The sequence below is a fragment of the Bombyx mori genome, chromosome 8 (assembly GCF_030269925.1).
Source record: "Bombyx mori chromosome 8, ASM3026992v2".
NCBI lineage: Eukaryota > Metazoa > Arthropoda > Insecta > Lepidoptera > Bombycidae > Bombyx > Bombyx mori.
The window spans coordinates 10,390,747-10,418,394 of NC_085114.1; the positions used below are offsets into that span (position 1 = coordinate 10,390,747).

The following is a 27,648-nucleotide window of genomic DNA, read 5'->3' on the forward strand; positions in this document are numbered from 1 at the left end:
GTTCCATTTTTTCGAGCAGGTCTTTATTAAAGATAATTAACTTTGCCCACGATTTCGCCAGCGCTATGGTGCATTTTCCCGGGTAGCTTTTTTCGCACAAGTTCAAAAGCTAAAAGGAACCAACAAAACACTCGTATTTACCGCCAAAACGGCCGTCTGGTGTAGTGGTAAGTGACATGTTCACTACACAAGGGGGTCGCGGGTTCGTATCCCGCCAAGCGAAGATATTTGTATGATAAATATAAAATGTCTTTTCCAGGGTTATGGATGTATATTAAATATGTGTATGTGTATAATAAAAATCTTATATTTATTTCCGTTATCTGGTACCTGTAACACAAGTTCTTTACGAACTTATCACGAGACCAGTTAATGTGGCGTGACTGTTAGTAAATATTTATTTATTTATTTATTATAGTTGATATACACGGCATTACTACGTTGTTACTATGTTAAAGTTGTAGCAGTAACGACATCAAGAAAAGCTTACAAACATACAAATTGCGAACAACATTCGGGTCGTCGATCTACCGCGCCATTTCACCCGCTCGGAAGAACATTTTCCCTTCGTCATTTACCCCAAAAACCAATAGGTGTATCAATCCAGGCTTTAAATTATTTCATTCGAATCTCTTCAGTTATTTTACGTAATTAAGTAATAAACTCACGATTATAACATTGAAGAACATCTGTCTATTTATGTTGCTAAACAATCATATACAGCGACTGTTGACAATATTCGTAAATTTACTTTGCTTGCCGGCTATCGAAGCAACTAGACACTCCGTCTCAAAGATAAATCTATCATACCAAGACTAAAATCTACGGCTGGCTCTACTGCGTACTGGTAACAGTACTGGGGACTGACAGCAAGAGACCTTGCTCGTGGGAAGCGGATAATAGCAGAACACAGTACAGCTGGGCACTGCTGCCAGAATTACCACGCAATAGTGTCTGATACCATGAATACCTATTTAACCTTGACTATCCAACCACGAGCGTGGAAATATATGCTCACGGCCACAGGAAAGACCAAAGACGCTCCACATGTATTTACTTGTGGTAGGACCTGTTGTGAGTCCGCGCGGGTAGGTACCACCACCCTGCCTATTTCTGCCGTGAAGCAGTAATGCGTTTCCGTTTGAAGGGCGGGGCAGTCGTTGTAACTATACTGAGACCTTAGAACTGATATCTCAAGGTGGGTGGCGCATTTACGTCGTTGATGTCTATGGGCTCCAGTAACCACTTAACACCAGGTGGGCTGTGAGCTCGTCCACACATCTAAGCAATAAAAAATATATATTATATTATCTTTTACTTATAGAGAAACTGTTTAGCGGTATCTTCGACTATTATGGTTTTACGACTTCTCAGGTTTACTAAGTAAGACCCTTTGCCACAAGATCAACGCAATCTCTAACTATTACATGAATTTATACTAATTAATAACCCCAAAAATACTTATTATTTTTAATAATAATAAACAAACGTTTTGCATTGAATGCATTGTAATGACAAAAATATCCAAAAATTCACGCATTAACATTCATCTGTGTACATCAGACTATGGTAGAGGACGCCCTTACCCAGTGGCGCTTTGAACTCACGGGTCCCATGTTATCCATTTTTTATAATAATATGCATTGCTGCTTAAACGTGGTGACGCGGGGATGGCGTGATATGACAGCCAGCAAAGTATCTCTAGTATTAATGGAATACCAGCGTGGAGCAAAAGGGGTGCGCTAAACTTGTGTCTGAAATACAAAGAAAATGTTCATTAACAAAATCAATAGCCAATTCCCAAAACTTTAGAAGAACCCAATACCTAGAGCGAAATGGTGTGATCATCAAAACCATATAGATTATAGATAGTCGTGCTTTAGATAGCATAGTTTGAAGAATAGTATAGACAAGCACATCGCACCTATTTGTTGAATCCTATACGGTCTTACTTTTTATAGAATTTATGCTACGAACCATATGATATCCTTCCAAAGTTTTATAAGTCCATAGTAATAAGTGGAACTACTGTACTGTGTTTCCGCTTTTGAGTTATGGTTACTAATATACATTCAAACGAATTGGCCATAGGCTCTTCTGCATGATATGAATACAAAAAGATACTTTAGATGTAGTCATTTTATTTTTATCCTGTTACATCTATTTGCATTATTTTCATAACTTCCTTCAATATAAGAACATCAATTCGTTGTCATTAAGCACTACTAAGTTATTTTATTAATAAAATTCCCGATACTAAGTTATTGTTAATTTCTCAAAATATACTAAATACTGTTCTAATTGAAAATTGATATGAGTGTGTGTCTTTATTTAAAAACGGTATGATTATATTTATTGAAATGTTTAGCATAGAGTTTTAATGGAAGTTGTCCCTAGTGCGAGTAGGACATTACGACACGTTATTATATCGGAAAGCCAGTCGCCGCATGGCTTGCCTTCTATATTTATATCGACGATTCGCCCCGCCTGGCTTCGCGCATGCGCGAAGTTCTTTATGTCCTACTTCAAAACTACCGAAAGTGAAATTTGCACATCATGGTGTCGCTCGGTGCACCGCGCGTCGCGTCAATATGACTTAATGATTGCAACGAACTGCTTATTTGCGTCAAAAGGACACAGGGTGTTCAAAGACGTGTAGTGTGCCTCGAGGATGGCCAATGTCGGCACGGCGTCGACCCTCTCAGGCACTGCGGTAGTCCTGCGTCATAAATCAGCTGAGCTACCGGCAAAGGGCTCGCGCTTGTGACGTCTCTTACGGATCGCGTGCCGCTTGTCGGCGGCGCGATGGCGTCCACTATGCAACTTGAATTTACTCAGGCGATGAACGACTTCAAAACGATGTTTCCTGATATGGACGATGATGTCATCGAGGCTGTTCTTCGGGCAAACCAAGGCGCCGTAGACGCCACCATTGACCAGCTTTTAGCAATGAGCACCGATAACCAAAACGAACTGCTAAGACTAGAAATGGAACGCGTCGAAAGCAATACACCGTCTAAACGCAAAGATCGACGGAACACTCGCCCGGCTGATGAGTGCGACGACGACGATACTGCGGCATTAGTGTGAGTATACCTGTAAAGTTTGACGGAAATGAACAAAACTCTTAAGTAAATAATAAAATTAAAAAATCTATTTACTACGCTATGACTGAGCATTGCCTTCGTAATTAATATCTAGATTATTTATTACATAAATTTAACAAAAATAATTTCATTATCAAAACATTTAACCGATGTTTTTTACAGAAACGTTGAGGACGAGTCAGTCCCTCTTGCAGTTCGCAAAAGATGGATTCCCCGAATGTTGGGTCCACTACCACCTATGTTTCTACGAATTCCACCAGCCACAGATGCTCGGATTGATCTTAGTTTGGAGATGGATGACGATCGAATCGCCACCTTCTTACAAAATGAAGAGTTTATGGCCGAATTGCGTTGGAACCAGGAATTCATGGCAGCTCTAGACAGCGAACAAGGACATAAAACTAAAAGTCATGACGATGAAGCCGCTTTCAAAGAAAGACTCAAGAATATGGGTAAATGTAAGTTTTTGTACATTTGTATGCTGCAATCTTAAGTTTAAAATTATTGATAATTAGTTCATCACCTCAGTACAGCCAAATTTTAATTTTAATTTCATTTTCATCCAATGTAACGAGTGTATCTCGACTCTGTTCTCAATTTGCGACTATTTTCTTAAAGTGGAACTGTCGTTCAACTGGGACGGATTGACAAACTCGATAGCTCATCCGGAAAGGGGGAGCTTGGTAACCGCCCGAGCACCTCCGGAGGAGACCTATCGGCTCGAGTACAGCTGCTTCGCGAGTTCGCCTAGTACCAGATCAAAATCGTGACCCGCTGAGTAGATCCATCAGCGTTTCAGCTCTCATTGGATCTCACTTTCGGAATAATTCCCATCGGAAAGTAAATTGCTACGCCCTATTATAGTCTGCTCAAGTTTATTGCGGAATCCCGTTGATAACCTGTAGTTTTTTCTGCAGTCGGTTTGAAGGGTAGGGCAGCTGTTGTACTTTACAAACTTGAGACCTTGACTGACTCATATCTCAAGGTAGGTGACGGCATTTACGTTGTAAATGTCTATGGACTCCAGTAACCACTTAACATTAGATGGGCCGTGAGTTCGTCCAACAATCTAAGCAATAAAAAAAAGTTGCCATGGTCAGTGTCTAACACCGGCGATAAATTTGAAAAATAACAGTATATTTTACTCATGTTATTTACATATTTTCATTGGTATAATTAATTCGATATATCAAGTAGGTAGCTAATTTAATTGGTTGATTTCTTCAATAGGATTTCGTTAAAAACAATCACAGTTATGAACCCTTATGAGGTTTATAACACTTATGAGATTCTATTTTCGTTTTTCAAATGCAAAAACTATTATTATTCGATTTCAGTATCTAGAAAAAAATTCGCACAGTTATCACGAATGTTCACACGCGGTGGTTCACGCCGGGCAGGTGGCGCTAAAGCACCATCACGTGGGCCACCTGACAGCTTGCTTCTACAAGAGGAACACAGCGACGACGAGGACCGCCTACAACACAACAAAAACAAATAGATGACGTCTCTAACAACCCCTGAAGAATGTTGTTGTGAAACCTTACGACGCGGATCCCGGAAAGTTACGGATAAGACTGGAATGCATTGACCTGTTTGTAAATAATAAAATTTGGGATAAGATTGTTCTTGTTTGATGGAATTTTGTAAGGAAGGAGTAAATATAGATTTATGATGAAGGGACACGTTTCAAAAAAATGTTGACACTTGATTGTACATTGCAAAGCAGCTCTAAGTTCCCTAGATAATGATAATTTCTTAGACATATAATAGAGACCATAATCTACATATATAGATAGATAGACTGCTAAACTATTGACAATTTGATATCTGAATAGGTAAATTTAGATTAATATCACAATTTCCACAATAGTAGAAAGAAATGGCGTTAACAGTTTTAAGCCGTTTCACACAACTATTACTTGTTTTTATATCAATGTTTACAAAAAAAAACGTGTGCTTTGGTGCTTGCAAAATTATTGAATCTGATAAGCAAAAGATTGTGGTGTAACTATTGAACTATTATCTCGTTGTGTTCTGTTAAATTTTATTCCTTCAATTTTCTTACATCATTCCTGTGTTGACCGAACGGTTGTCCATAAGCGACATCTCGTAACGAGGTGTGCGCCCATTTTAAATTTTATTTTAAGTTTAAAATGTTTTTTTTTTAAAAGCAATAAAATGTAATCAACTGGATCTTAAAACAAATAAACGAAATTGTCTTTTTTTAATAGTCTATATGCGTTTTTGCCTATTCCCTATAGTTCAAGACCTTTAAATGAAAAATGATAGGTGAAAATGAAAATTAAAAATACTAGATGAAATTGTTATTATATGTATTGTAACTAATTGAAGTCTTCGTGGCCTAAAGAATAAGACGTTCGATGCATTCGTATCTTGCGATGCATCGGTGTTCGAATCTCGCAGGCGGGTACCAATTTTTCTAATGAAATACGTACTTGACCAATGTTCACGATTGACTTCCACGGTGAATAGCATCGTATAATAAAAATCAAACCCGCAAAATTATAATTTGCGTAATTACTGGTAGTAAAACCGCACAGGTACCTACCTGTACTACCGGTACCACCACCCTGCCTATTTCTGCCGTAAACAGGTAATGCGATTCGGTTTGAATGGTGGGGCAGCCGTTGTAATTATACTGAGACCTTAGAACTCATATCTCAAGGTGGGTGGCGACATTAGGCTCCGGTAACCACTTAACACCAGGTGGGCCGTGAGTTCGTCCTCCCATCTAAGCAATAAAATAACGAGAATGATATTATATTAGTATGTTCTTAACCAATCGAAACGTAAGTAAGAAAACACCTGCCGATAGACAACAGTTAGGTTAGGTACTTTTTCTTGGCACCGCTAATTTTCTTAAGTGAGAGTGGCAACTTCCGATTAGGGAATCTCGTTTGCATTCGACGACAGTAAAACTATGTCTATTAATGATGATGCCTATTAACCGCTGGCGTTCCAAGAGCTTTGATGCTCTTCCTTAAACGCTTCGTCTTGTCTATACTAATATTATAAAGCTGACGAGTTTGTGTGTTTGAACGCGCTAATCTCAGGAACTACTGGTCCTATTTGAAAAATTATTTCGTCTTAGATAGCCCATTTATCGAGGAAGATTATAGGCTATATAACATCACGCTAAGACCAATGCAAGCGGAGCACCAATAAAGTATGTTTCAAAATCGGGGCTTTAATGCCTTTTGAGAGCTTCCACTGCGTGCGCTGCGGAAGAGGTTAAAGTTTCGCTAAAGTAATGTATGAGAGAATTGTTCCCCTTTAGAAGATCTAACATTCTATTATTCAAAAATATTTTCACTTTCTACATAAATGAAAAGGCGGGTAAAATTTAGCGTTATACCACGCGGACGAAGTCGCGGGCTAAGGCTAGTACTTAAATATGTACCCCTTTCATAAATTTTTGTAGTTCTTAAAAGAACGATGAAAGATTCTACTTATGCAGAACTCATCATCGACTCAATTATATCTCAACTCAATGATATCTCGGGATGACCCTGTTAGTAAGGATCTATTAACGAAAGTAGGCATTACTATAAATGAATCTGGAAGTAACATATGTTTTTGTTTTTTTTTTAACCCAAGCTGATAGCCTTAAGAGGCTATTTCAGCGTCACCTTAACTAGTCGGTGAGCTCACGGGACTCAAACCTGACGACGTTGCTAACACGAACCCTAGCAAGAGCCGTGCTTCGCAGAATCTATCACCGGATATCACTATTGCTAAGTGTCTTTATAAAAAAAATAGTAACTGCCTACGTAATTTGAATACCGGCTTGATCTTATTTCCCTAACTGGTAAAATAATAATTAATATAACCTAATGGGCACATTCATCTTAGCCTTGACTTCAAGATAAAAAATTAATAGGTCGCGTTTCATCTAATTTGTTAAGCTTGACTAGCTTGGTAACCTGCCTTTTCCAAGTGCATTCAATTATAGTGGAAAAACTTAATAGAGCATGCCTCGGTTGCAACTTGCTACGTGCGGCTTATGATTATTAATTTTCTAGACAGTCAGGGTGTCACATTCATCACATACAGGATGTCCAGCAAGCATCATGTTATTATAACTAGTCAGGTCATAAGTATTGTCACACAGTAAAAACTTTTCTTTTAGAATGCTGGCCGCAAAAAAGTTTATTGAATTCGAATTTCGAATTGTTCATGAAAATGTATACTTTTAGAATTTTACTCATTTTTAAATATGGAGTGGACGCTTAAAGAAGACCGTGTTGCAGTTATTGCGTTGCATCGTTGCGGTTACGCGCCAATTCAAATTTTTAACATACTGAAACATTTGAATATAACCAAAAGATTCGTTTATCGTACCATCAAACGATACAATGAAGACTCTAGTGTAGATGACAGGTCAAGAAGTGGTCGCCCTCGGTCTGTTAGGACTCCAGCAGTGATAAAAGCTGTGAAGGCGCGAATTCAAAGAAATCCCAAACGTAAGCAGAAACTGTTGGCCCTTCAGATGGGGTTAAGCAGAACCACGGTGAAAAGGGTGTTAAATGAAGACTTAGGGCTTCGGGCATATCGGAGAAAAACAGGACATCGTTTGAATGCTCGTCTAATGGACCTGAGACTGAAGAGATGCCGCGCTTTGTTGAAGCGGTACGCGGGAAAAAATATCGGGAAATTCTTTTTTCGGATGAAATAATTTTTACCGTAGAAGAGAGCTACAACAAACAAAATGATAAGGTGTACGCACACAGTAGTGAAGAAGCGAGCAACCGTATTCCGCGTGTCCAACGAGGTCATTTTCCATCCTCGCTCATGGTATGGTTGGGAGTTTTTTATTGGGGCTTAACAGAGGTACATTTTTGTGAGAAGGGTGTAAAAACGAATGCAGTTGTGTATCAAAATACAGTCCTGACGAACCTTGTGGAACCTGTTTCTCATACCATGTTCAATAACAGGCACTGGGTATTCCAACAAGATTCGGCGCCAGCTCATAGAGCGAAGAGCACACAAGACTGGCTGGCGGCGCGTGAAATCGACTTCATCCGGCACGAAGACTGGCCCTCCTCCAGTCCAGATTTGAATCCGTTAGATTACAAGATATGGACACTTGGAGGAAAAGGCGTGCTCAAAGCCTCATCCCAATTTGGAGCCACTCAAGACATCCTTGATTAAAGCAGCCGCCGATATTGACATGAACCTCGTTCGTGCTGCGATAGACGACTGGCCGCGCAGGTTGAAGGCCTGTTTTCAAAATCACGGAGGTCATTTTGAATAAACTTTAGTGTCATAAGAATCTATGTTTTGTTAAGTTCATTTTGGTATATGAACGGTTACATAATGAATGAACTTGTTTCAATTATTTTACATTAAACATGTGACAGAATTTATGACCTGACTAGGTATTTTCCAGAATTAACAGAGGAATAATTTTACTACAATATTTTTTTTACATTTTCAATGCTTTAAGCTTAAAACAATCCCGCCTTCGTCGTCCCGCCCCGGTTCAGCTGCAGCTTCAGCAGAAATTACAAAAAAGCGGAAGTATTCGGGTTTGGGGTCTTCTTATTCTTTTTTGCCTTTCGCGGTTGAGACGATGGGCCCTTGGGGCCCTGAAGCAAAAATTTTTTTAACAGAAATCTCCAAACGCTTGAAGGAGGTTACACATGATGCTAAGGCTGGCTGGTACTTTGCACAGAGAGTGAGTCTGGCTGTCCAACGAGGCAACGTAGCCAGTATCTTGGGGACTGTGCCTCCTTCAAGCGCGTTGGAAGATCTGTTCTACTGTGTGGGTTGAGTTATGTTAAATTGTTTTGATTTGACTTTTTGTTAATAATAGTTTAATTATGAAATTGAAAATAAAGATACCTACTAAACAATAATGAAGGAACATGACTTATCTTCTTAGTTTTTATTTATTGCATTGATGGGTGGACGAGCTCACAGCCCACCTGGTATTAAGTAGTTACCGGAACCCATAGACATCTACGACGTAAATGCGCCACCCACCTTGAGATATCAGTTCAAAGGTCTCAGTATAGTTACAACGGCTACCCCAATCTTCAAACCGTAACGCATTACTGCTTCACGGTAGAAATAGGCAGGGTGTTGGCACCTACCCATACAAGAGGTCCTACCACCAAATTTTTTTCTTCTTCTTATTCGTACACTCTTGACAGAGTGGTCGTGGTCATGCATCAGTCGGATACGACCTGCTCATGACTCTCGTGGGAAATTAGTGCAGTGGTTTCCCGTTGCCTTCTGCACCAGCATTTTAGGGGGTATTTGATCCCCAAGGTTTCTGACGCCTCTTCCGTACAGGTTGTCCTGACGGGTGTGTATGATTATACCGCCATTGCTCGGTCGCCATTGCCCCGTTCGTTCTCTAGCAGGGAGCACCACGGCAACCTGTTGGTCGCCGCCGCCATCCGGCGCGTGCAGGTGGGGTTGACAATAGGGCCGGTGAAGGTAGCATTCCGATCTCCCCTTACTCCCCAAAATAAACAGACCATTTCGCTAAATTCTTTTGGATAAACAAATTAGGCAATAGTCAATATTTACCTAACATTAACTTTATTTTTATTGGTATATTATATTGGTATTGTGTGTTGTATTTTAATTAATTTATATTTTTTAATTTTACATCTAATCATTTATTTAGGAAGGCTATAGGCTACATAACATCACGCTATGAACAATACAAGCGTAGCACTAATAAAGAATGTTTCAAAATTGAGGTTTTTTTACCTTTTGTTATATCTGCTGCGTGCGCTACGGAAACGGTTAAAGTTATGCTAAAATAATGTATGACAAAATTGTTCCCCTTTAAAAGTTCTAAAAAAGTCCGCGACAACGTATGTCTATATTTTAAGGTTGGCTCACTATAACGTTTTTTATGCTAACCAAATGTGTTCTAAAATAAAGCATTATTTGTCAAGGTGTTTTTATGAAGACTAGAGGTCCCGCAGTAGTCGAAATTCGACTATAATTAATTGTAATTGTATAATAAGTTTGTACACTATTGTGATTGTATTTTATACTTCCATGGCTACACTACACCCATGGCTCATGCTACAGACGGGGTAGACGTGTTCTGGAGTGAAGACCGTGAACCGGAAAACGTAGTACGCCCTCCTGCTAGATGGAGCGACGACCTGCGCAGGGCAGTTGGCAGTGACTGGATGCGTAGAACCGAAGATCGGGTTCAGTGGCGAGCTATGGGGGAGGCCTATGTTCAGCAGTGGACTGCCGCAGGCTGATGATGATGATGATGATAATTTATTAATCCACTATAAAATTATGAAAACAATTACGAAACTTGAAAAAAAATTTCAACGTTAATAGTTTGGAACCAGATACATATAGTTATTGATATAATTTATCTATACCTACTATAGATATTATAAAAGGTGAATGTTTGTATGTCTGGATGTGTGTTACTCAATCATGCAAAAATGGCTGAACGGATTTGGATGAAATTCCGCACAAAGATAGCTTATAATTTGGATTGATACATGAGATATTTTTGCCACGATAAACTTTATCTTGGACAACGCCTGATCAATGTGCCATAATAAGTTCGACGTATGTTCACTTATCTTGATTTAAAAAATCAACCCGGTCAATAAAGTCAAGACAAGTGACACAAGCAACTCATTACTGGTTGTAAGGTGTATTATAAGCCCGCACGGGCAGTTAGTGCTTTTTGGTTTGAAGGGTGGAATAACCATATTATTATACTATACAATACTCGCTTGTGAGAGATTTGATCAAATTTTGAGACAAGAGTCTCTGGTCCTCATTTAACTTGAAAGAAAAAAAAAAGAAAAAAATCCGTAGTCAATATTACTTAGTTAGACTTTCAGAAAATAATATCCAACAAAGTACCTATCCACAAAGTTGAAAAACCTATGGATATAACAAATAAATTTAATTGTTCATGAAACTGAAATGTTGATTATTTTTTTTATGAAATCGTTGATATATAATCTAATTAACTTAATTTGTAATTATTATGAGGTTGTGTAACTAATAGTAATTGCTTAATTGCACAGACAAACCACGGAATGGGATCAATGACCACTCGGAACGGAATATACATACCTGGTTATAGTCTAAACGAAGAACGTTTCATGTTGAATATTATAGTAATGAATCGATGCATGCTTCAAAGAAATCGCTCGTCAGTTGGACCGACGAAGCAGAACGGGAAAGTATTGGCAATGGCAGTATAAAAATGACGTATTCGATTTTCGCATTTCTCACAATTATCTATTATTTAAATAAGTATATAATATATAAATGAATTGCCGTTCGTTAGTCTCGCTAAAACTCGAGAACGGCTCGACCGATTTGGCTAATTTTGGTCTTGAATTATTTGTGGAAGTCCAGAGAAGGTTTAAAAGGTAGATAAATATGAAAATGCTCGGAATTAAATAAAAATAGCAATTTTGTTTTTCCTTTAATGTACCCCCTGTCGAATGGATTCCGCGGGATGACGAAGTCTGCCGGGTCAGCTAGCTTAGAATAGATAAATGGAAACCTATTAGTAGATGGGGGAACGAGCTCGTGGCTCAATTGGTGTGAAGTGGTCACTGGAGCGCATAAGCATCACAACAACTGTGCTGCTAATCACCTCGAAATCGTCATCTCGATAATTGTGATGTTTAACAACTGTCCCACTTTTCAAATAGGAAAGCCTGCATCGCGGCAATAAAAGAAAATATGGTGTTTCCTACCCACACAGCTTTAAAAGGCTCGCTAATACCAATCAATGCCGGTTGGCGGTCGAAGTACACTGATAATACTCAGAGAGAGAGAGCTGCCCATTCTTCGATTTATCCCTAAGTCACCTTTTATGACACTCAAGGGATCGGATGCTGATATTCTAGGCCACTACACACCGAATTAATACTTTTAAATACATACTTATTAATACTTACAGAGAGCATGCGTTTTATTGATACCCATTTGAACAAACAAGCCTTCAATCTACCTAATTGATATTACCTAACGTGTTTCATGAGCCTCGTCATCACCAGAAGCAAAACCAAGCCACTGTTTGTCGCTCAGTACTAGCTTTAAACCGCCAGTCAATACTTTGCTATAGTATTTGCTTTCTAATTCTACATACCCAGTTACAATCTTCATTTTAATATAAGTACGAAAATCTTGCACATACGTATCTACACTAGATATTCAAATGTGCAATTAAATAGCATTACAGCAGTTTCTCAACCAGCAAAGACCGCGAGCTATTCTTGTAACGCTGCCTAAAACTTTCATTCATATAACACGATTATGAATTAAACATGTTCGCTTTTATTATTATAATCAGACGTACCGACACCCACATTCGTAACGCATTGTGTAAAGGTAAATGAATCAAATGAAATCAAATCGCACTTAGTGAGATAATTATTACGCTCGTCCATCGGTCTACGTTCCATGACGCGACTAAGTAGGTAGCTTATCACCTAAACAAGCTTATACAGTAGTAAAGCGTGAACAACGCTTCCACGTCGAAAATGCTGGTCTCATGCTGAGATTATACCTACATTTTACGGGGCGTAAAGGAACTGCTTCTAAATAAGAAAATAAATACCAATGCTGGCGATTACCCACTTATTTATAAATACATAATAACCTTGGCTTCATAATTTTTTATTTCCTACCTAAGCTGATAGCCTTGAGAGGCTATTTCATAGTAAACTTAGCTAGTAGGTGTGCTCATGGGGCTCAAACCGGAGTGATGCTAACACTGACCTTAGCAAGAGCAGTGCTTCGCAGAATCTACCACCGGATCGGAACGCGACCCACTGAGAAGATCCGGCGAGAAATTCAGTGGGCTGTCTATAGGTTAATTCGCTCGTCGAACCCTTCGTCGCAAGCGAGGGGTTCGACGAGGACGGTGACCAGGGCTTCATAATAATAATTTTAATTAGTACGTACTTAATAGTTTTTCGTCCGGACTATTATTCTATCACATTTCAAACTTCAAGAACGGTCCCCCTATATTAATATGTAAGAGGAGATCTCAAAGGCGCGACTGCGACGCCAACTACCCATGCAGTTATTTCATGGACAGTACACAATATAACGACGTGTAGCGGTACCTATCATATAACGTAAAAAATCCGGCAAAAATTTAAATCGCGTTAACGACATTTTCAAGATAAGGTTGCATTTATAAAAGTTCTGCACAAAAAATCAGAATCGCCTGCCTATAGAATCAGCCTTGCTGAGTTTTTCTACTAACCTTCGCAACAGGTCGCGATTCTAATTCAGTGGTAGATGCATTCGCGAAGCCGCTGCCCTTGAGTTGTTGGAGCTTCTTCGAGGGCGCCCGGGTAATTTATCGCATACCTTCCCGTCCTGGTCGTGTCCTCGAGTTCGGTGGAAGATCTGCCCTATATCGTTCTTCACAGACGATTAAGAAAACCGTTAAATGAAGATATTTCGAAACAGTAAACATAATGTTATTATCCTTCAAATAGAAAATGAAAAGAATTTTTACATAAAAACCTTGGAATGATAATTATAAAATAAATCACGCCTTGTAAAATTTATTCTGCGAGAACGAAAATGTACAATATATGTATGTATATACAATCACATTCATCATCATCAATATTCCGCGTGAGGAGCTTATTGTATATTGCTCAGTATTGTATATGAATTATGCACACACACGAGAGTGTGATATGCACGGCTGAAAGACGTCCGTAAGTTGAGCACGTGCATGCACTCCTCAACCGTCACGCATCATGGATACTCAGATATTCGCTTAGTTTGTCTTCAGACTCCGTGCCATACGCACGCATGGAGATCCGGTGACGCCCGTGCAAGTGACTATGAAAATTAATTGGAATTAATGGCAACAGTCCAGCAGTGTTAACAAAAGCAGTCTTACAACAAGGTGGCAGCTCTGAAGAAATAATTTCGTGAGTAACATTTGATTCTCTTAGGCCGGTTTTAGGGCTTTGACCGTCGCTAGAGCTCCAGGCTTCAGAGCAAAGACAATCCATACCGAACCTGTTGTTCACCTTGCACTCTAAGATCGACGAACCCATTCCAGTAGTATTCGCTACATGCTTTAGTAATAAACTGTTTTTTTCGACATGATCTGTTTCCAAGGAATAAGTTTGATTTTTTGGAAAATGCTTTGTAAAATGCAATGCGACATGAAATTTTTCGTTGGCTTAATCTAAAAAAATACTTGGAAAAACGTGCTAATATTTTTTTTTAATACACATTTTACAACGCTAAATGTTATGATTGTGTTTCAGTTCGTAGAAATAAATAATGTAATATAATTTGTTGAATGTTGAGTTAGTGGCAGTAATGAAAGATCAGTCGTTACTGGTTTTAAATTATGGATGTAACCGATTTATATAGAACTGGTAGCCGGCGTCCAGTACATAGGTCGATAAGCAGTTAGACCACTTTTTAATTAACATATGTTGAAAAAACTTAGCCATCTATAACCCATACCAAAGCTCGCCATCATTCAGGAATTCTTACTGAACAAAAACGAGCTTTAGTGTGAATAACTAAAGTAGGTATTCGAATACTGGCTAGTCTCGATTATTTCAAAATATCAATAACAAAAGAGAAAATGAAATTCATAAAATGAATTGGGATCGCAAAGTGCCAGTGATTATAATCGAATTTAATTCGTTGGGCGAACTGTAGTAATTTATTTGTCTTTGCCCTGATCTGTGATCAGTTCTAAGACCATGAGCGGGAACCAAATAATACGATCTTGATGTAAATGAGTTACCTATTGAAATCGTTATTCATATCTAATTTATTTATATTTGTAGATGAAGATAATATTATGTGCATGTTCATCTACGATTTTGTAATATTACCTATTTTAGTTTTTTTTTTTTAAATATATTTAAGTGTTTGTATGTAATAAAATAATAGTAGCATTTCATAGCTGTAAGTAGTACCTATTATTATCAGTTTCTATTATTATATCCACTACTGGTAGTGTTAATTGGTGGATAATGTTCTATAGCATTGATATCGCCCTTGTACTTGTTTTTTTCCGCCCATTAAATAGTTTTCTATTTTTCAGACTATGTCTGCCTAACACTAATTTAAATGTGCAATGAAAATGCAAATATTTTTGTCGAATTTATAGTTATATTATATTTATAGAATAACGTTTAATTGTGATAAAATAATGGAAATTTTTGTTAGAAGATCGCCTCGATGTTTTGACGGCAGCATCAAACCCCAGGTTAATTTTCTGATTACAGGCAGTATATTTACTAAGACAGGAGTACGTACATACTTCAAGCTTAAACTTGTTGCCGTTGTAATGTTCCTCGTGGGAACATTGCATAAATATACATATATTATGTCAATTTTCCGTATTCAGAGCCATTTTATACTACCATTTTTTGTTTTATTTTAACATTTCGATTTCGGAAACGAATTCTTACATCCCGTCTTCACAAATATAACTAATTTAATAATTTCTACATATGACCAATAACATAAAGCTTTTTATCGCTTCGAGGTAGTAATTATTCCACTATTGTAAAACATAGTATATATAATTTGTACATATCTATGAAAAGTTTTTTTTTCTTTATTGCTTAGATGGGTGGACGAGCTCACAGCCCACCTGGTGTTAAGTGGTTACTGGAGCCCATAGACATCTACGACGTAAATGCGCTACCCACCTTGAGATATAAGTTCTAAGGTCTCAAGTATGGTTACAGCGGCTGCCACACCCTTCAAACCGAAACGCATTACTACTTCACGGCAGAAATAGGCAGGGCGGTGGTACCTACCCGTGCGGACTCACAAGAGGTCCTACCACCAGTAATTACGCAAATTAGAATTTTGCAGGTTTGATTTTTATTACACGATGTTATTATTCCTTCACCGTGGAAGTCAATCGTGAACATTTGTTGAGTACGTATTTCATTAGAAAAATTGGTACCCGCCTGCGGGATTCGAACACCGGTGCATCGCTTCACCACGAATGCACCGGACGTCTTATCCTTTAGGCCACGACGACTTCATCAAGCATCCAGATCGGTAAAAACGTGTAAGTTAAGTACTTGGATTAACAAAACGATACCAAAATGAACGGCAGAAATATTAGTTACACTTTAATCAAATTTGGAAATGAAATAATTCGTATTTAACGTATTTTAATTCACTTTTTTGTGCCTGTATCGTATCCTATATCGAAACAGAAATAATTACGATATGAATGTTAGTTAATTATCTTTCTATGTACATATTACGCCAGTATCTAATTCAGTTTTAGGTATTATGTATGACCGAATACTCTCTTTCATCGACAACAAAGTAACGCCTTTAAAGTTGGTATACAAAAAAATAATCAAAGTAACTCTGTTTTGTTCTATACATTTTTTTTCAATTCCATTTATCGCATCACGATGGGCAGTAATCAAAATCACGCACCGGTTTTACTGGATTCGTTTCATTACACAACATGCGAGCGAGCATGTGAAAAAGATACTCTGGTCATTGATACCAATATCAGCGACGATTTATGTGTAGTTTAAAAAAAAAAGAATATGTAAATGTCAAATGAGCCATCAATATGATTCCGTGAACAAGAGATTAGGCGTAGGACGTTTGAAACATATATTTAATTTCATTGTAGAACGATAGGAGTCCACGACCTATCTGGTGCTAAGTGGATACTGCAGCCTTTCGACATCACACCGTGAAAGCCGCCACCCATCCTGAAACAGGAAGTCGGATACTCAAACAAACTGTATAACGTTTATACCACACTTCAAATAAAAAAGTACGGCACAAATAGATGATATCTACCAGAAGTGCCTATGGCTTCATAAAATCCCCTACCGCCGATGCGGGGACAATGCGGGTTCGACACAAGACGTTCCGACGTGGTTCTAAATTTATTTCGCTTTTACGAGCGCTTGGTTGATGTCATGCACTTAATTTTACCATTACCTCCTAAGCAATAGGAAAACTGGAATTGGTGATATCGTAATTTTATGTCGCTGTTATTACCAACAAAGCTAATTTAGGAAGCTAATTTACCAACAAAGCTTAGCAAGGCTTTAACCTTAAAATAAAATTAATAATACTAACATTACACCTAGAGACAGGTAGATTATTGTGATTTTAAAAGCCACTTATACCAAAAATAGTCTAAATGAATATAAAATAAATCTTTATATTCATAAATAGCTGTGATCATTATAAAATAATATATTATCTGATTATTTTTTTCGGTAAGTAAGTACATATTACAAATGGTAACTGCAGTTCATAGATCCTAAAATATAATATCACTGTTCTTTAATATGTAATGTCAAGCAATAGCAAGTCAGGAACCTCTTCACCATTACGAGTTTGATATAACGTACCATGCAGTGGTACAACTTCGCTAATCGTGAATTAAGTGCTACCTGTATGTAAGTATATATTTATCGTTAAATTTTATTAGATAAAACTCTCATCGTGTAGAAAACCGTGAAACCTCGACCATGATCTAGAAACATTTTATTAATCGAGCTAATTTGTGTAAAATTGAATTTTATGGACTTTCTCCTTTTGTATCTACTCGAAGTAACTAACATATTTGTTAAAGTCGTATTCCGAAACATAAAAGTATTCAGATAAATTTAAACTTACTTTGTTAAATTTCATCGGTCGATGAACTATAATTTGGCTTTCACTGCAGTTGTTTGCGCTAACTAGTTGATTATTAGTGGGTTTATGAAAAACATCAGCCGATAGGTAGGATTTAGATGAATGTGAAATATGTATGTACTTATCATAACGCAGGAATGTGACGTGGAATCAGTAGAGTACGTGCAAAACAATCAGTTCAGTCGAGTTTCACTTAGAATATTCGTGTTGTTACTTTTACAACGCGCGGCCGCACACGAACAACGCTCTGTTTCCCTGAGCCTTATTGTCTCATACACCATGCTCTTTATGAAAAACTTTGACTTTCGCCAAGCCCTGATGGCATGTAACGAAAATTTTAACAAAAAGTGAAGCGATAATCGTTTCGTATTATACCAAAAATAGCTCCAGATTCTAACCTGTTTCCACACACCGCTCACTCTCTCACGATCTTTTAATGCCTAGCCATCGCGGTCTGGCACGATCTTATCTTGAGCCTTTGACCTTATGCCATAATTCGGGGCAAGTAAGGACAACGTTTTACTTTAAAGAAAGAAAGATTCTAGAAAATCGTAATTAAAAACTTAACATTCCCTAATGCTAAACAAAAAGGATTATTTGGAAGAAACAATTTAAGACACTCCACAGAAAAAGCAGCGTTTTTTTTTCTATCTTATTGAATATATGTATATCAATATTTCAGTCCAATATGACTTGCTCACTGGTCACTGATTTCATTTAAAAATAATATTATACAATATTGAGTAAGAAGATTCGAGGGCTATTTATAAGATTTAAGATAACACGGTACCGTTTTGGAGAGCCAGAGATCGTTTACTTGTGCGATTGTCGAAGTCCACACACCGTTACTTTCGCACCAAATCTGCCTACGATACACTCGGCTCTGTGTGCTTTGATTTGGACAAAGTCACGATTCAGACCATAACGCGTTTATTCTCGTGAATTGCCTTATATAGGCAAAGGTTTATAAGTATCTATTTTATTATCAAAATAAATTCTAGCTGCAGCAGAATAGCTGTTTGATGATAGTAATAGTAGCGGCATTTACATTGTAGATTCTATGGGCTCCGGTAACCATTTAAACCCAGGTGGGCCTTAAAATCGTTCACCCATCTAAGCAATAAAAAATCGCATTTGGGCTGGTAAACACGAAACTTGGAAAGTCGACGGCAATTGAAGAAAGAGTATTGTTACTATAGATGAGCTACAGAAATACAACACCAAATAGACAACACAAACCCGCATGATCGATGCCCGGAATCAGTGTATAATCATTTGACCTAAAGATATAAGAAATTTAAAACTCCAAGATACCGTTTGGTCCACAGTTTCAAGTAATTAAATTTTCTTATAATCGTATAACGCATCTAAGTTATGAGCAACTTTATTTTGCTCTGAAAGGTCATTACCATGTTCATGTTTTGTCATAAAATTAAGTATGATTCGTTGAGTTGACACAGAAATAAGTAGATTGTATTGCTGACATTTTTCTAAAATATATAAAGTATTGTGGGTGGCGTTTCCGATCCGATGATAAATTCTGCGAAACACTGCTCTTGCCAGGGTTAGTGTTAGCAACGTCCTCAGGTTAGAATCCCGTGAGCTCACCTACTCATTCGGTTAAGCTTTCATAGCCCGCTAGGTTACCAGCTTAGGTAGGAAAAAAAAGTCATTTAATGCATAATAAATAACAATTATTATGCATTGTTTTTTCTATGAATAAACCGGTACCTACTTGTGTAAGCTCTAGAACGGCGAAGCTCACTCCGAGCATAAATGTAATTATAGAAGTATTTATAGAATACGTTACATACGTACCACTGCATAAAAACTTGTAAAGTGCAAGTGGCAGGTGGTAAGTTCTTGTGAGTTTTTATCCGATTACCCTAGAAGGACGGCAACGCTTTTGAGTGTAGGTACGTTTTTATGTCCATATGTTTGGCATACCTACTTTGTTGACTGATCTACCTAATGAAATTTAAAGAAGTACACGACACTACCTCTCCCTAGGGCTGCTATAAAAGGCGACTAGCAGATTTACTGTGGAAAAGGCAACGGTGTTCTCTTAGTATTATACCAAAGTATTGTGTAAATTGTAATCGCTAACTAGCACATATTGAAGGGCGTATTTTAAATCCGCACGAATGAATCCAATCACTCCGCTTTTTTATGCCGTGAAGCAATAATACATTCCGGTTTAAAGAGTGTGAAAACCGTTATTTTATAACAGAATTGAGACCTCATGTCTCAAGGTGGGTCATTCATGTTGTGATGTCTATAGACTACAGTAACCACAAAACTCTAGAAACACCGCGAGGTTAAATTGTTTAAGAAAAAAAGTTTTCCTAAAAATTAGCTATAGGGGTAACACTTAAATGGGCGTTCGTGAATCTAATTTCACGTTGTGTCAAAATTTTGCACAGTTTCAAGGCTATTCTTGTGTACTTGGAATGTATCCTAAAATATAAACCTTTCGTTAGTGTTCCTAGAAGGTGACGACTGCATTTAAAACCGGTTGGACAGGGTGATTCTTTGTTAGTAATCGGCTGGCAAGTTTGTATCGTAGTGCGTAAGACCCTTGCGATAAAATACTTATAGGGTATTTGTATTTTATCTATGAAATTGCCCTTTAGTATATACACAGAAAGCTAGTATTGTTTTTTTTTTATTTGTCTACCAAAATATGCAACCATAGCATCGATGCATCTCTACCAGTGCAGTGGTAATTTTCCAATCCCCCTTCTTGTAGAAGTCAGGTGTACGTGAGCCAATAAACTGTTCAAAGCTATTTTGTACCTACTACCTCTCGGGTATTGATTTTTTTCTTGCCAAGAAGTTGTTCGAACTTTGGAAAAGTACAAGTCTGTCGGTACAACGTCTAGTGAATACGGTGGATGACGCAAAACCTCCAACCTCTTGTAGCTTAAGAAGCGTCTGTTATGCTGTATGATGTCGAGTGATGTCATGGAGAAGGAGCGGGGACGAGCGATTAACCAAGGCTGGCCGGAGATTCACGAGCTTCTCCATCATTGTGTCCAGTTCCTCACAATAAACATCTGCAGTAATGCTAGTATTAATTAGTAAGAAGCTGTCATGAATTACAGCGGCACTAAACCACCAAGCGGTGACCATGTCTTTTTAGGGGTAAGGTGTCGTTTGGAGCATTGCCTAGGAGCTGAACCGGGGTCTAATCAACATGATGACAAGTAAGATTATAAAAAAGAATCTATATTTCATCGCAAGTGACGGTCGCATGCGGTTCGCGAATCCCTTCGTTTCTGTGTCCGTTAAGCAACGCAAGACATGCCATAAGGTGTTTGTCGCGCTGGCAATCGTTCAATTCGTGCGGCACCCACTTATCAAATTTTTTTACCCTGCCAAATCTGACGTAAATTGACTAATATTGTTTTGATGCTAACGTTGAAAGCTTGCTATTACCGCTCAGCGGTAGATTGGATATCTTTAATTTTCACTATCGCCTTTCATTCGTTGTTGTTGTTGACTTCAGTTTTCGTGCGACCAAGGGGTTAATTTTTTAGATCAAAACATCCATGTCGGAAGCGTTCAAACATTCGTGTGTTTGTTTGTAGTGTTCACTCCGTAATTAACGTTGTGAGCCGTTTGTGTGACATTACTACGACGGAAGTCGTATTCCATAATTGATCGTATTTTTGTCGTATACATATTGATGAAAAAATACAAATGTAGTGAAAACAAAACACTAATCAATATTAGTAATCAACAAAACACTAACCCCAGTATATCTATTCCGTCATTATTATATTGAAACTAATTTGAAAATTTAATATATTTAAAATAAGTTTCATTTGAATTTAGAATTTATTGCCAGCAATTAAAAAATTGTTCCAAATGGCCAGCGTTTAAAAACGGCAACTTGTATTTTAAACTTGAAAGACCAAATAAATGTATTGCATAATTGAATAGAGTTGAACGAGTCTATCCTAAAATAACAAACACAAGCATTCAGATTTACTAAATATCATTTTTAATTTTCAGAGCTTTTGCAAGTACCACGGATGTGTCTACACGGAGATTCTGGCAGCTGAGGGCCCAGGTGGCCTGATGGCGACAGCAGCGGGGCGAACACTACTGAGTAACGCGGTGCTACTAGTTATGCTGGCTAGTGCACTTGCAGCACGCTTTGGCGACCGCCTCGAGCCGCGGATGCCTGCCGCATACGCACCGCGGAATGTACAAACCGAACACAACGTAGCAGAGACTGACTACGAAAATGCGTCATATCACGAATATGACGAAGAAAATGCCTCAATCGAAGAAAACAATACAAAACCAGAAACAGAACCATCACCCCGTCGACCCACCCGCACAGAAGCTCATCGGCTTGAAATGAGTACAGAATATTTCGTAATCCCGAAACGCACAACTACGACATCGACGATTTCCACTTCGACGTCATCGACTGAGCCGTCGCCATCTCAGTCACCAAACAACAATACTAACACTCCTGCAACTATTGCAAAAACAGCGGGAGTGCTAAGAACGGAACCATGGGCTGTCCCAATTTTAGCATTAGCTAGTGTGATTATGGTGATTCTTGGTGCTTTCGAGGCATTTGTAATTTGGGGGGCCAGCCGGAAAGCTCCGAGTCAACGTCATTTACTTCTAGGACAGACATTGCTTTTTGGGCTATTCTTATGTGCCGCCACGGCAGCACTATTTGCCACAACACCAACTGCATTTACCTGTGGCGCAGTTCGATTCGGAACCGGCGTAGCCTATGTAATAGTGTTTGCATCCCTTCTAGTGAAGTGCGTTTTCCTACTGAGTTTGAATGGTGGAATTTATCTGCCGGCAGCGTATCAAGGACTGCTTTTATTTTTTGCTGTAATGATACAAGTAGCAATTGGTGCTCAGTGGCTCGGTGGTTCTCCTCCGAGAGTCATTAACGGAGGAGGTCGGTGTGATTGTCAACTATCAGATCTTCTTATGTCACTGTGTTACGCAGCTTTTTTAATAGCTGTGGTGTGTGGTGTAGCATTACGATCTCGAGGAATTCGTAATAACTATCGAGAAGCAACGCATATAACTGCTGCAGGGGGCGCTACCGCTGCAGTATGGGTGTGTTGGATAGGAGCCTCGCTAGGTGCTCCTGAGCGCCATCGCGATGCAAGCGTGGCAGCTGGTTTACTTGCAACATGCGCAGTAGTCTTTGCCCTTATGTTCGGACCAAAAGGTCGACGTTTAGCGGCCCTGGGACGAGAAGGTCGATGGGACGCAGATCGTGAGGAAGGGCTAAGTTCCCTTGGAGCCGGTGGATCTGGGTACTCTCCTTCATTCTTTCATTTCAAACCAGTCAAGTATGGAATGGTATCAGCGACAGCTGCAACTTCCGTTCCTCCACCAGCACTCGATCGCAAGGAACAGCCTGCTCAGCCAGCCGGTTAGTTAAGTATCTCAAATGCGCTAACAGTGAGAAACTAGCGCTTTCGCACATCGATTTGACTGCAGTTTGATACGTTCTGTTCACAGATCCGTATGGGGCCATGTTCTCAAATTCGCAGCACCCGCACTCACGCGTTTTGTATTCTCCGCCGCACTATTCTTTGCACCACCTAATGCACTATAACTACAACTATCCACCTTTTCCTTATATGCTGCCACCAGGTAATTATAATGCTTCAAGCATCTTCGTCTTCGAAACTGTATTCCATTTGATCTTAATTTCACTTTATTTTAATGTGCAATGTCTTAATGACCTACTCATATGATAAAAACTTTTTTGCCTCTAAACTACACAATTGATAATTATACAATAAATTAATTGTTCTAGTGTTTTCTGTGATATGATACGATGATTCTGAAATATTTTTAAGAGGTACATGCATAAGTCGTTTACATGAATATGATTTAAAGATACATAGATGTGTATTAGCTAAGTGATTCTACCCGGTCATTGTTCTCGTCGAACTCGCGACGAAGGGTTCGACGAGTAAATTAACCCTCAGACACAGCCCGCTGAGTTTCTCGCCGGATCTTCTCAGTAGGTCGCGTTTCCGATCCGGTGGTAGACTGCGAAGCACGGCTCTTGCTAGGGTTCGTGTTAGCAACGTCGTCAGGTTTGAGTCCCGTGAGCTCACCCACTACCTAGTTACGCTGAAGTAGCCTCTCAAGGCTCTCAACTAGGTAGAAAAAAAAAGTGATTCTATGAAAAGTTTCTTATTAATAATGATTCTACAGGCGTGATGGTGCGTCCGGAGGAGGGCAACGTGTACACGAGCGTAGAACCCACCTTCAGCAGCAACCCCAACGTATACTTCCAACGCACCGAGCCGTTGCACGTCGGCATGATGTACTGAGCGCTGACAAACCAAAGTTCTATATTGAACAATGGAATTTGGCAGTATTCTCTGTAATATACTTTTTCTCTCCATAACGAAGCGTCAGTTTGTAAAACATGCTTTTTACTGCAGTCAAAGAAACGAAAAGTTGTGTTGTGTTGAATATAACTATTGTTAGTAGGTAACCTACCAGTCAACTACTAGGAAAGTACAGGAAAAAATATTCTTGAGTAAAACTTAAGTATGAATTTTTCGTCAATTGTGAGAATTACTTATATAACCATCAGTCTCTTAAACTACCAATATTCTGAACATCTCCGGTCTAAATTGGCTAAAACTATCAACTTAATGATAGTTAAGTAGGTACACCTAGTATTAGTGCGCTGGCCGCTAACAAAACTAGAACGATACGTTTATATGTTTATTAGTATCTATCTAAAGGGTTGTGTAATATCAATACATGAACAGATGAAATTAACATTGAACATTACTGATTGTACTGTTGCGAAATTTAGTAATTTGGGCGCTTAAAAATGAGAAATGACATGACGAACAAGGATGGTGATAATAATGAAGTCGGTGTGGTTTATCAGTTTCTTCATAAATATTAGATTCGATTATGTCTTAATGTCAATAATGTACAAAGTTATTAGACTTATTTCGTCCTTTGACTTTTAAAAACGAAATTAAATATAGTCTTCAATTGGTATCATAAATATGATGAATAAATACTCTCACTTTCTAGTCAGTTTCCTTAAATGAAAACAACTATGGCATATCAGCATACGAATGAAAAATTATGTATTTCATTTTTCATATATTTTATCAAATAAATACAGTTTGTGATTTTAATGATGTTTAAGCCCACCCAGACAAAAAAGAAGCTCAACTATGCTCCTAATGATGTTATAAATGTAACCATAACTTAAAAGGTTGTAAATAAATGCAAGTATTGTTCAAATATGTTTTATTATTAAAATCTGTTTACTTATTTAAAACTCTCATAAACTGACATATTTCCTATGTAAAGTAAAAACTTTTTAACTAACAAATATAATTTACTGTAACACATACACTCACAACTCATTCATATTTTTAATTGCCACAGTATGTCTAAAATGTTTAATATTAAAACTGTTTGTATCACGTGGCGCATTAAACTTCCATCTTCACTTGGTTCCTGTGGAGAGTAGAGCAAGAAGTCCAGATGCAGCCGTGAGAGACACAATGTAATTACTGAATATACTATAAGGAACTGTATTATTTCAAATATAACACTGAAAGAGATAATAAAAACATGCAAAAGCAACTGGCCTTCATTTTAGAGAAAACTGCACATTTACTGTATAGTTACTATTAAAGAGAAATTCCAATTTTTATAGATAAAGTCCATTTTTTATTAATTATCATCTTCTCACTACCATGGCCAATAATAAGATACCCGGTACATCCATATCAATCGAACTGACTGTGCCAGTATTCAAATTCTAAGGTTCCAGTAACCACTTAACACTAGATGGCCCGTGAGCTTGTCCACACATTTAAGCAATAAAAAAACCTAAAAATTTAAATCAGTACTTTTTAAATAAAACTGTTTCTGAATCACTTACAATTTGAATAAATCTTCATTATAATTGCTTTTCAATACAAGATTGTCTTCTGCACATTTCAATGACTGTTCTAACTCAATAGTTTTTAGCATCCCCTTTAAGAATTTTAATTAGCCCAATTAAATAAGCAACTAGAAGTATTTTGTTGTTCTTAGCTTTTACATTTTATAAAAGGATACACTGTAGGTGTGAATGTACGCAGAATGTAGAAACTGCTCAAGATGACAATAGTCAGGAAAAGTGCGTTATTGTAGAAAATTGAGTATGTGGTAGCTTCATAATCTGCCACCTCATTCTTTTTCCACAAGATTCTGAAATAGATGAATCAGACAATGATTAAAACTTCCAATCCCACAACAAAACATACAACTAATCTCTCTAAACCTACAAATCTATTATTACTTTTATAGTTTTTTTTTGTTTGTTTTAATAAAGCAGCCCTCAACTGCTGGACATAGGCCTCTAGCAATATAAGCCACTAACGTCAGCCTTGTGTTTCATGGATTATTTATTTAATCACTTGTTTATCATTTAAAACTTGTAGTCTATCCTAGTTTTCCTAATCTCTTTGAAATAAATTTATAGAAAAGCAAACTATAATCACCTTTCGTCCTTTTCTTTTCTGCTCATTTTTTTATCATCAGCAAGCTTCCTGGACATTTCACGGGCAACAGCATCCTCCCTGCGCACAGCAACACGGTGCTTCAACTGGAACTTAGTGTTACGGTAGGCAAGAGCCAGCAACCAGGTGCTAGCTGCCGTTACTAGGATAAACCAAATAATTGCGGTGCTTATTTCCAATGAATGTACCCTCCAGAACAACCCTGTAAATACAAAGTAGGTTATTAAACTTAACATACTGAACGGCTCTTATCAACTTTTACGTACGACCTTTATAATTTAATAACTGAAAGTCTACAATATTATAATTTTAAAAGCTTCAGTTAATACTTAAATACCACTTACAAATTGGAATTGCTGAAACAATAAAAGCGTTCCCGTAAAAGAGAGCAGACGATTTTGTGGACACATTCCGGCTAAAATCTTGCAACAATAACTCTTCTTCTTTTGTAAAAGCTTTGTTGTTCTTTCCAGACATTTTTACTAAATAGGTTACTTTAACTTTTACAAACACAAATAAAAGCTGCGTACTGTTCAGTGGCAAGACAACTCTTAGAATTCTATACGTCAGCTTCCTTGCCTTCTTTGCTGGCGAACGAAAGTTAAACGTCAAGTGACATGTAGGCAACGTGTCAAAAAGTAATACCAGCATAAAAAACTCATAAACTCATAACACAAGTACAAAATAACATTTTTACTGAGTCAGAGTTATGTGCTATAATTTACCGAATTTGAATGGCGTAGAATGATTGTATAAAATAAGGTCTGATGCACCAAATTTGTACAACCATGGATATATTATCTTATAACAATTAGGAGAACCAAGATAACCGATATAGCTTGAAGGAGCCAAAAAGTTATTTAATGTCCACCAATAGGTAGGCCTCTGACAAATTAGACCAACGCCATCTTAAAGGTAATGGAAATCCGTAGTATGCGTGCTGCGCAGATCCGATTATTACTGTGAGGGAGTCCATATAGAGTCCCTTCTTTATTTCACCGTAAAATCATGTTTTACGTAATTAACACCACAGTTGAAACAATAGGAGTTTTATACTTGAAGCGGCATAAACAATTCTAGGTTATTATATTATATTAGTTATTATACACATTATATCTTATTTTTTCGGTTTCAAATTTTTTGGCGGTAAAAAGGTCTTATGTCACAGACTATCTTCTTTTTCCCACGTCTCGTGCGTTCCGGCTTACGCATCATAAAAAGTGCGTTCTTAAACACCAGATATGCTATCGTTCGTGAAGGCCTATCTCCAGCAGTAGACATTTGTGGACTAATTATGATGATCTCGAATA

General features: G+C 38.0%; 3 protein-coding genes across 6 annotated transcripts; 2 read left to right on the forward strand and 1 right to left on the reverse strand.

Annotated features, from left to right (window-relative positions):
- The first annotated feature begins 438 nt into the window (after positions 1-438).
- LOC101747189 (CUE domain-containing protein 1) lies at positions 439-5,345 on the forward strand. 2 transcript variants are annotated; one of them, XM_004932233.5, is made up of 3 exons: positions 439-3,086; positions 3,270-3,565; positions 4,445-5,345. In XM_004932233.5, exons 1-3 carry the CDS (start codon positions 2,806-2,808, stop codon positions 4,606-4,608), a joined length of 741 nt encoding a protein of 246 aa, XP_004932290.1. In that variant the 5' UTR covers positions 439-2,805; the 3' UTR covers positions 4,609-5,345. The 2 variants fall into 2 exon arrangements, with proteins under 2 accessions (XP_004932290.1, XP_021207658.1); XM_021351983.3 differs by having other exon boundaries at positions 2,194-3,086; positions 3,270-3,559.
- Positions 5,346-13,761: 8,416 nt separating this feature from the next.
- Positions 13,762-25,067, forward strand: LOC101743138 (uncharacterized). 2 transcript variants are annotated; one of them, XM_004932120.5, is made up of 4 exons: positions 13,762-14,050; positions 21,804-23,208; positions 23,298-23,432; positions 24,006-25,067. In XM_004932120.5, exons 2-4 carry the CDS (start codon positions 21,870-21,872, stop codon positions 24,122-24,124), a joined length of 1,593 nt encoding a protein of 530 aa, XP_004932177.2. In that variant the 5' UTR covers positions 13,762-14,050; positions 21,804-21,869; the 3' UTR covers positions 24,125-25,067. The 2 variants fall into 2 exon arrangements, with proteins under 2 accessions (XP_004932177.2, XP_021207580.2); XM_021351905.3 differs by lacking the exon at positions 23,298-23,432 and having other exon boundaries at positions 13,805-14,050.
- LOC100101160 (translocon-associated protein gamma) lies at positions 24,715-26,925 on the reverse strand (the record flags this gene model as incomplete). 2 transcript variants are annotated; one of them, NM_001046865.1, is given in 4 exon segments in its annotated part: positions 24,715-25,342; positions 25,896-26,027; positions 26,321-26,540; positions 26,683-26,925. In NM_001046865.1, coding segments are annotated over 4 exon segments (552 nt in total). In that variant the 3' UTR covers positions 24,715-25,275.
- Positions 26,926-27,648: the final 723 nt, after the last annotated feature.

Coding starts and splice junctions, on each gene's coding strand:
- LOC101747189 (XM_004932233.5), top strand. CDS start 2,806: ATGGCGTCCACTATGCAACTTGAATTTACTCAGGCGATGAACGACTTC. Junction 3,087..3,269: donor GACGATACTGCGGCATTAGT/GTGAGTATACCT, acceptor TGTTTTTTACAG/AAACGTTGAGGACGAGTCAG. Junction 3,566..4,444: donor ACTCAAGAATATGGGTAAAT/GTAAGTTTTTGT, acceptor ATTCGATTTCAG/TATCTAGAAAAAAATTCGCA.
- LOC101743138 (XM_004932120.5), top strand. CDS start 21,870: ATGGCGACAGCAGCGGGGCGAACACTACTGAGTAACGCGGTGCTACTA. Junction 23,209..23,297: donor ACAGCCTGCTCAGCCAGCCG/GTTAGTTAAGTA, acceptor TTCTGTTCACAG/ATCCGTATGGGGCCATGTTC. Junction 23,433..24,005: donor TCCTTATATGCTGCCACCAG/GTAATTATAATG, acceptor ATGATTCTACAG/GCGTGATGGTGCGTCCGGAG.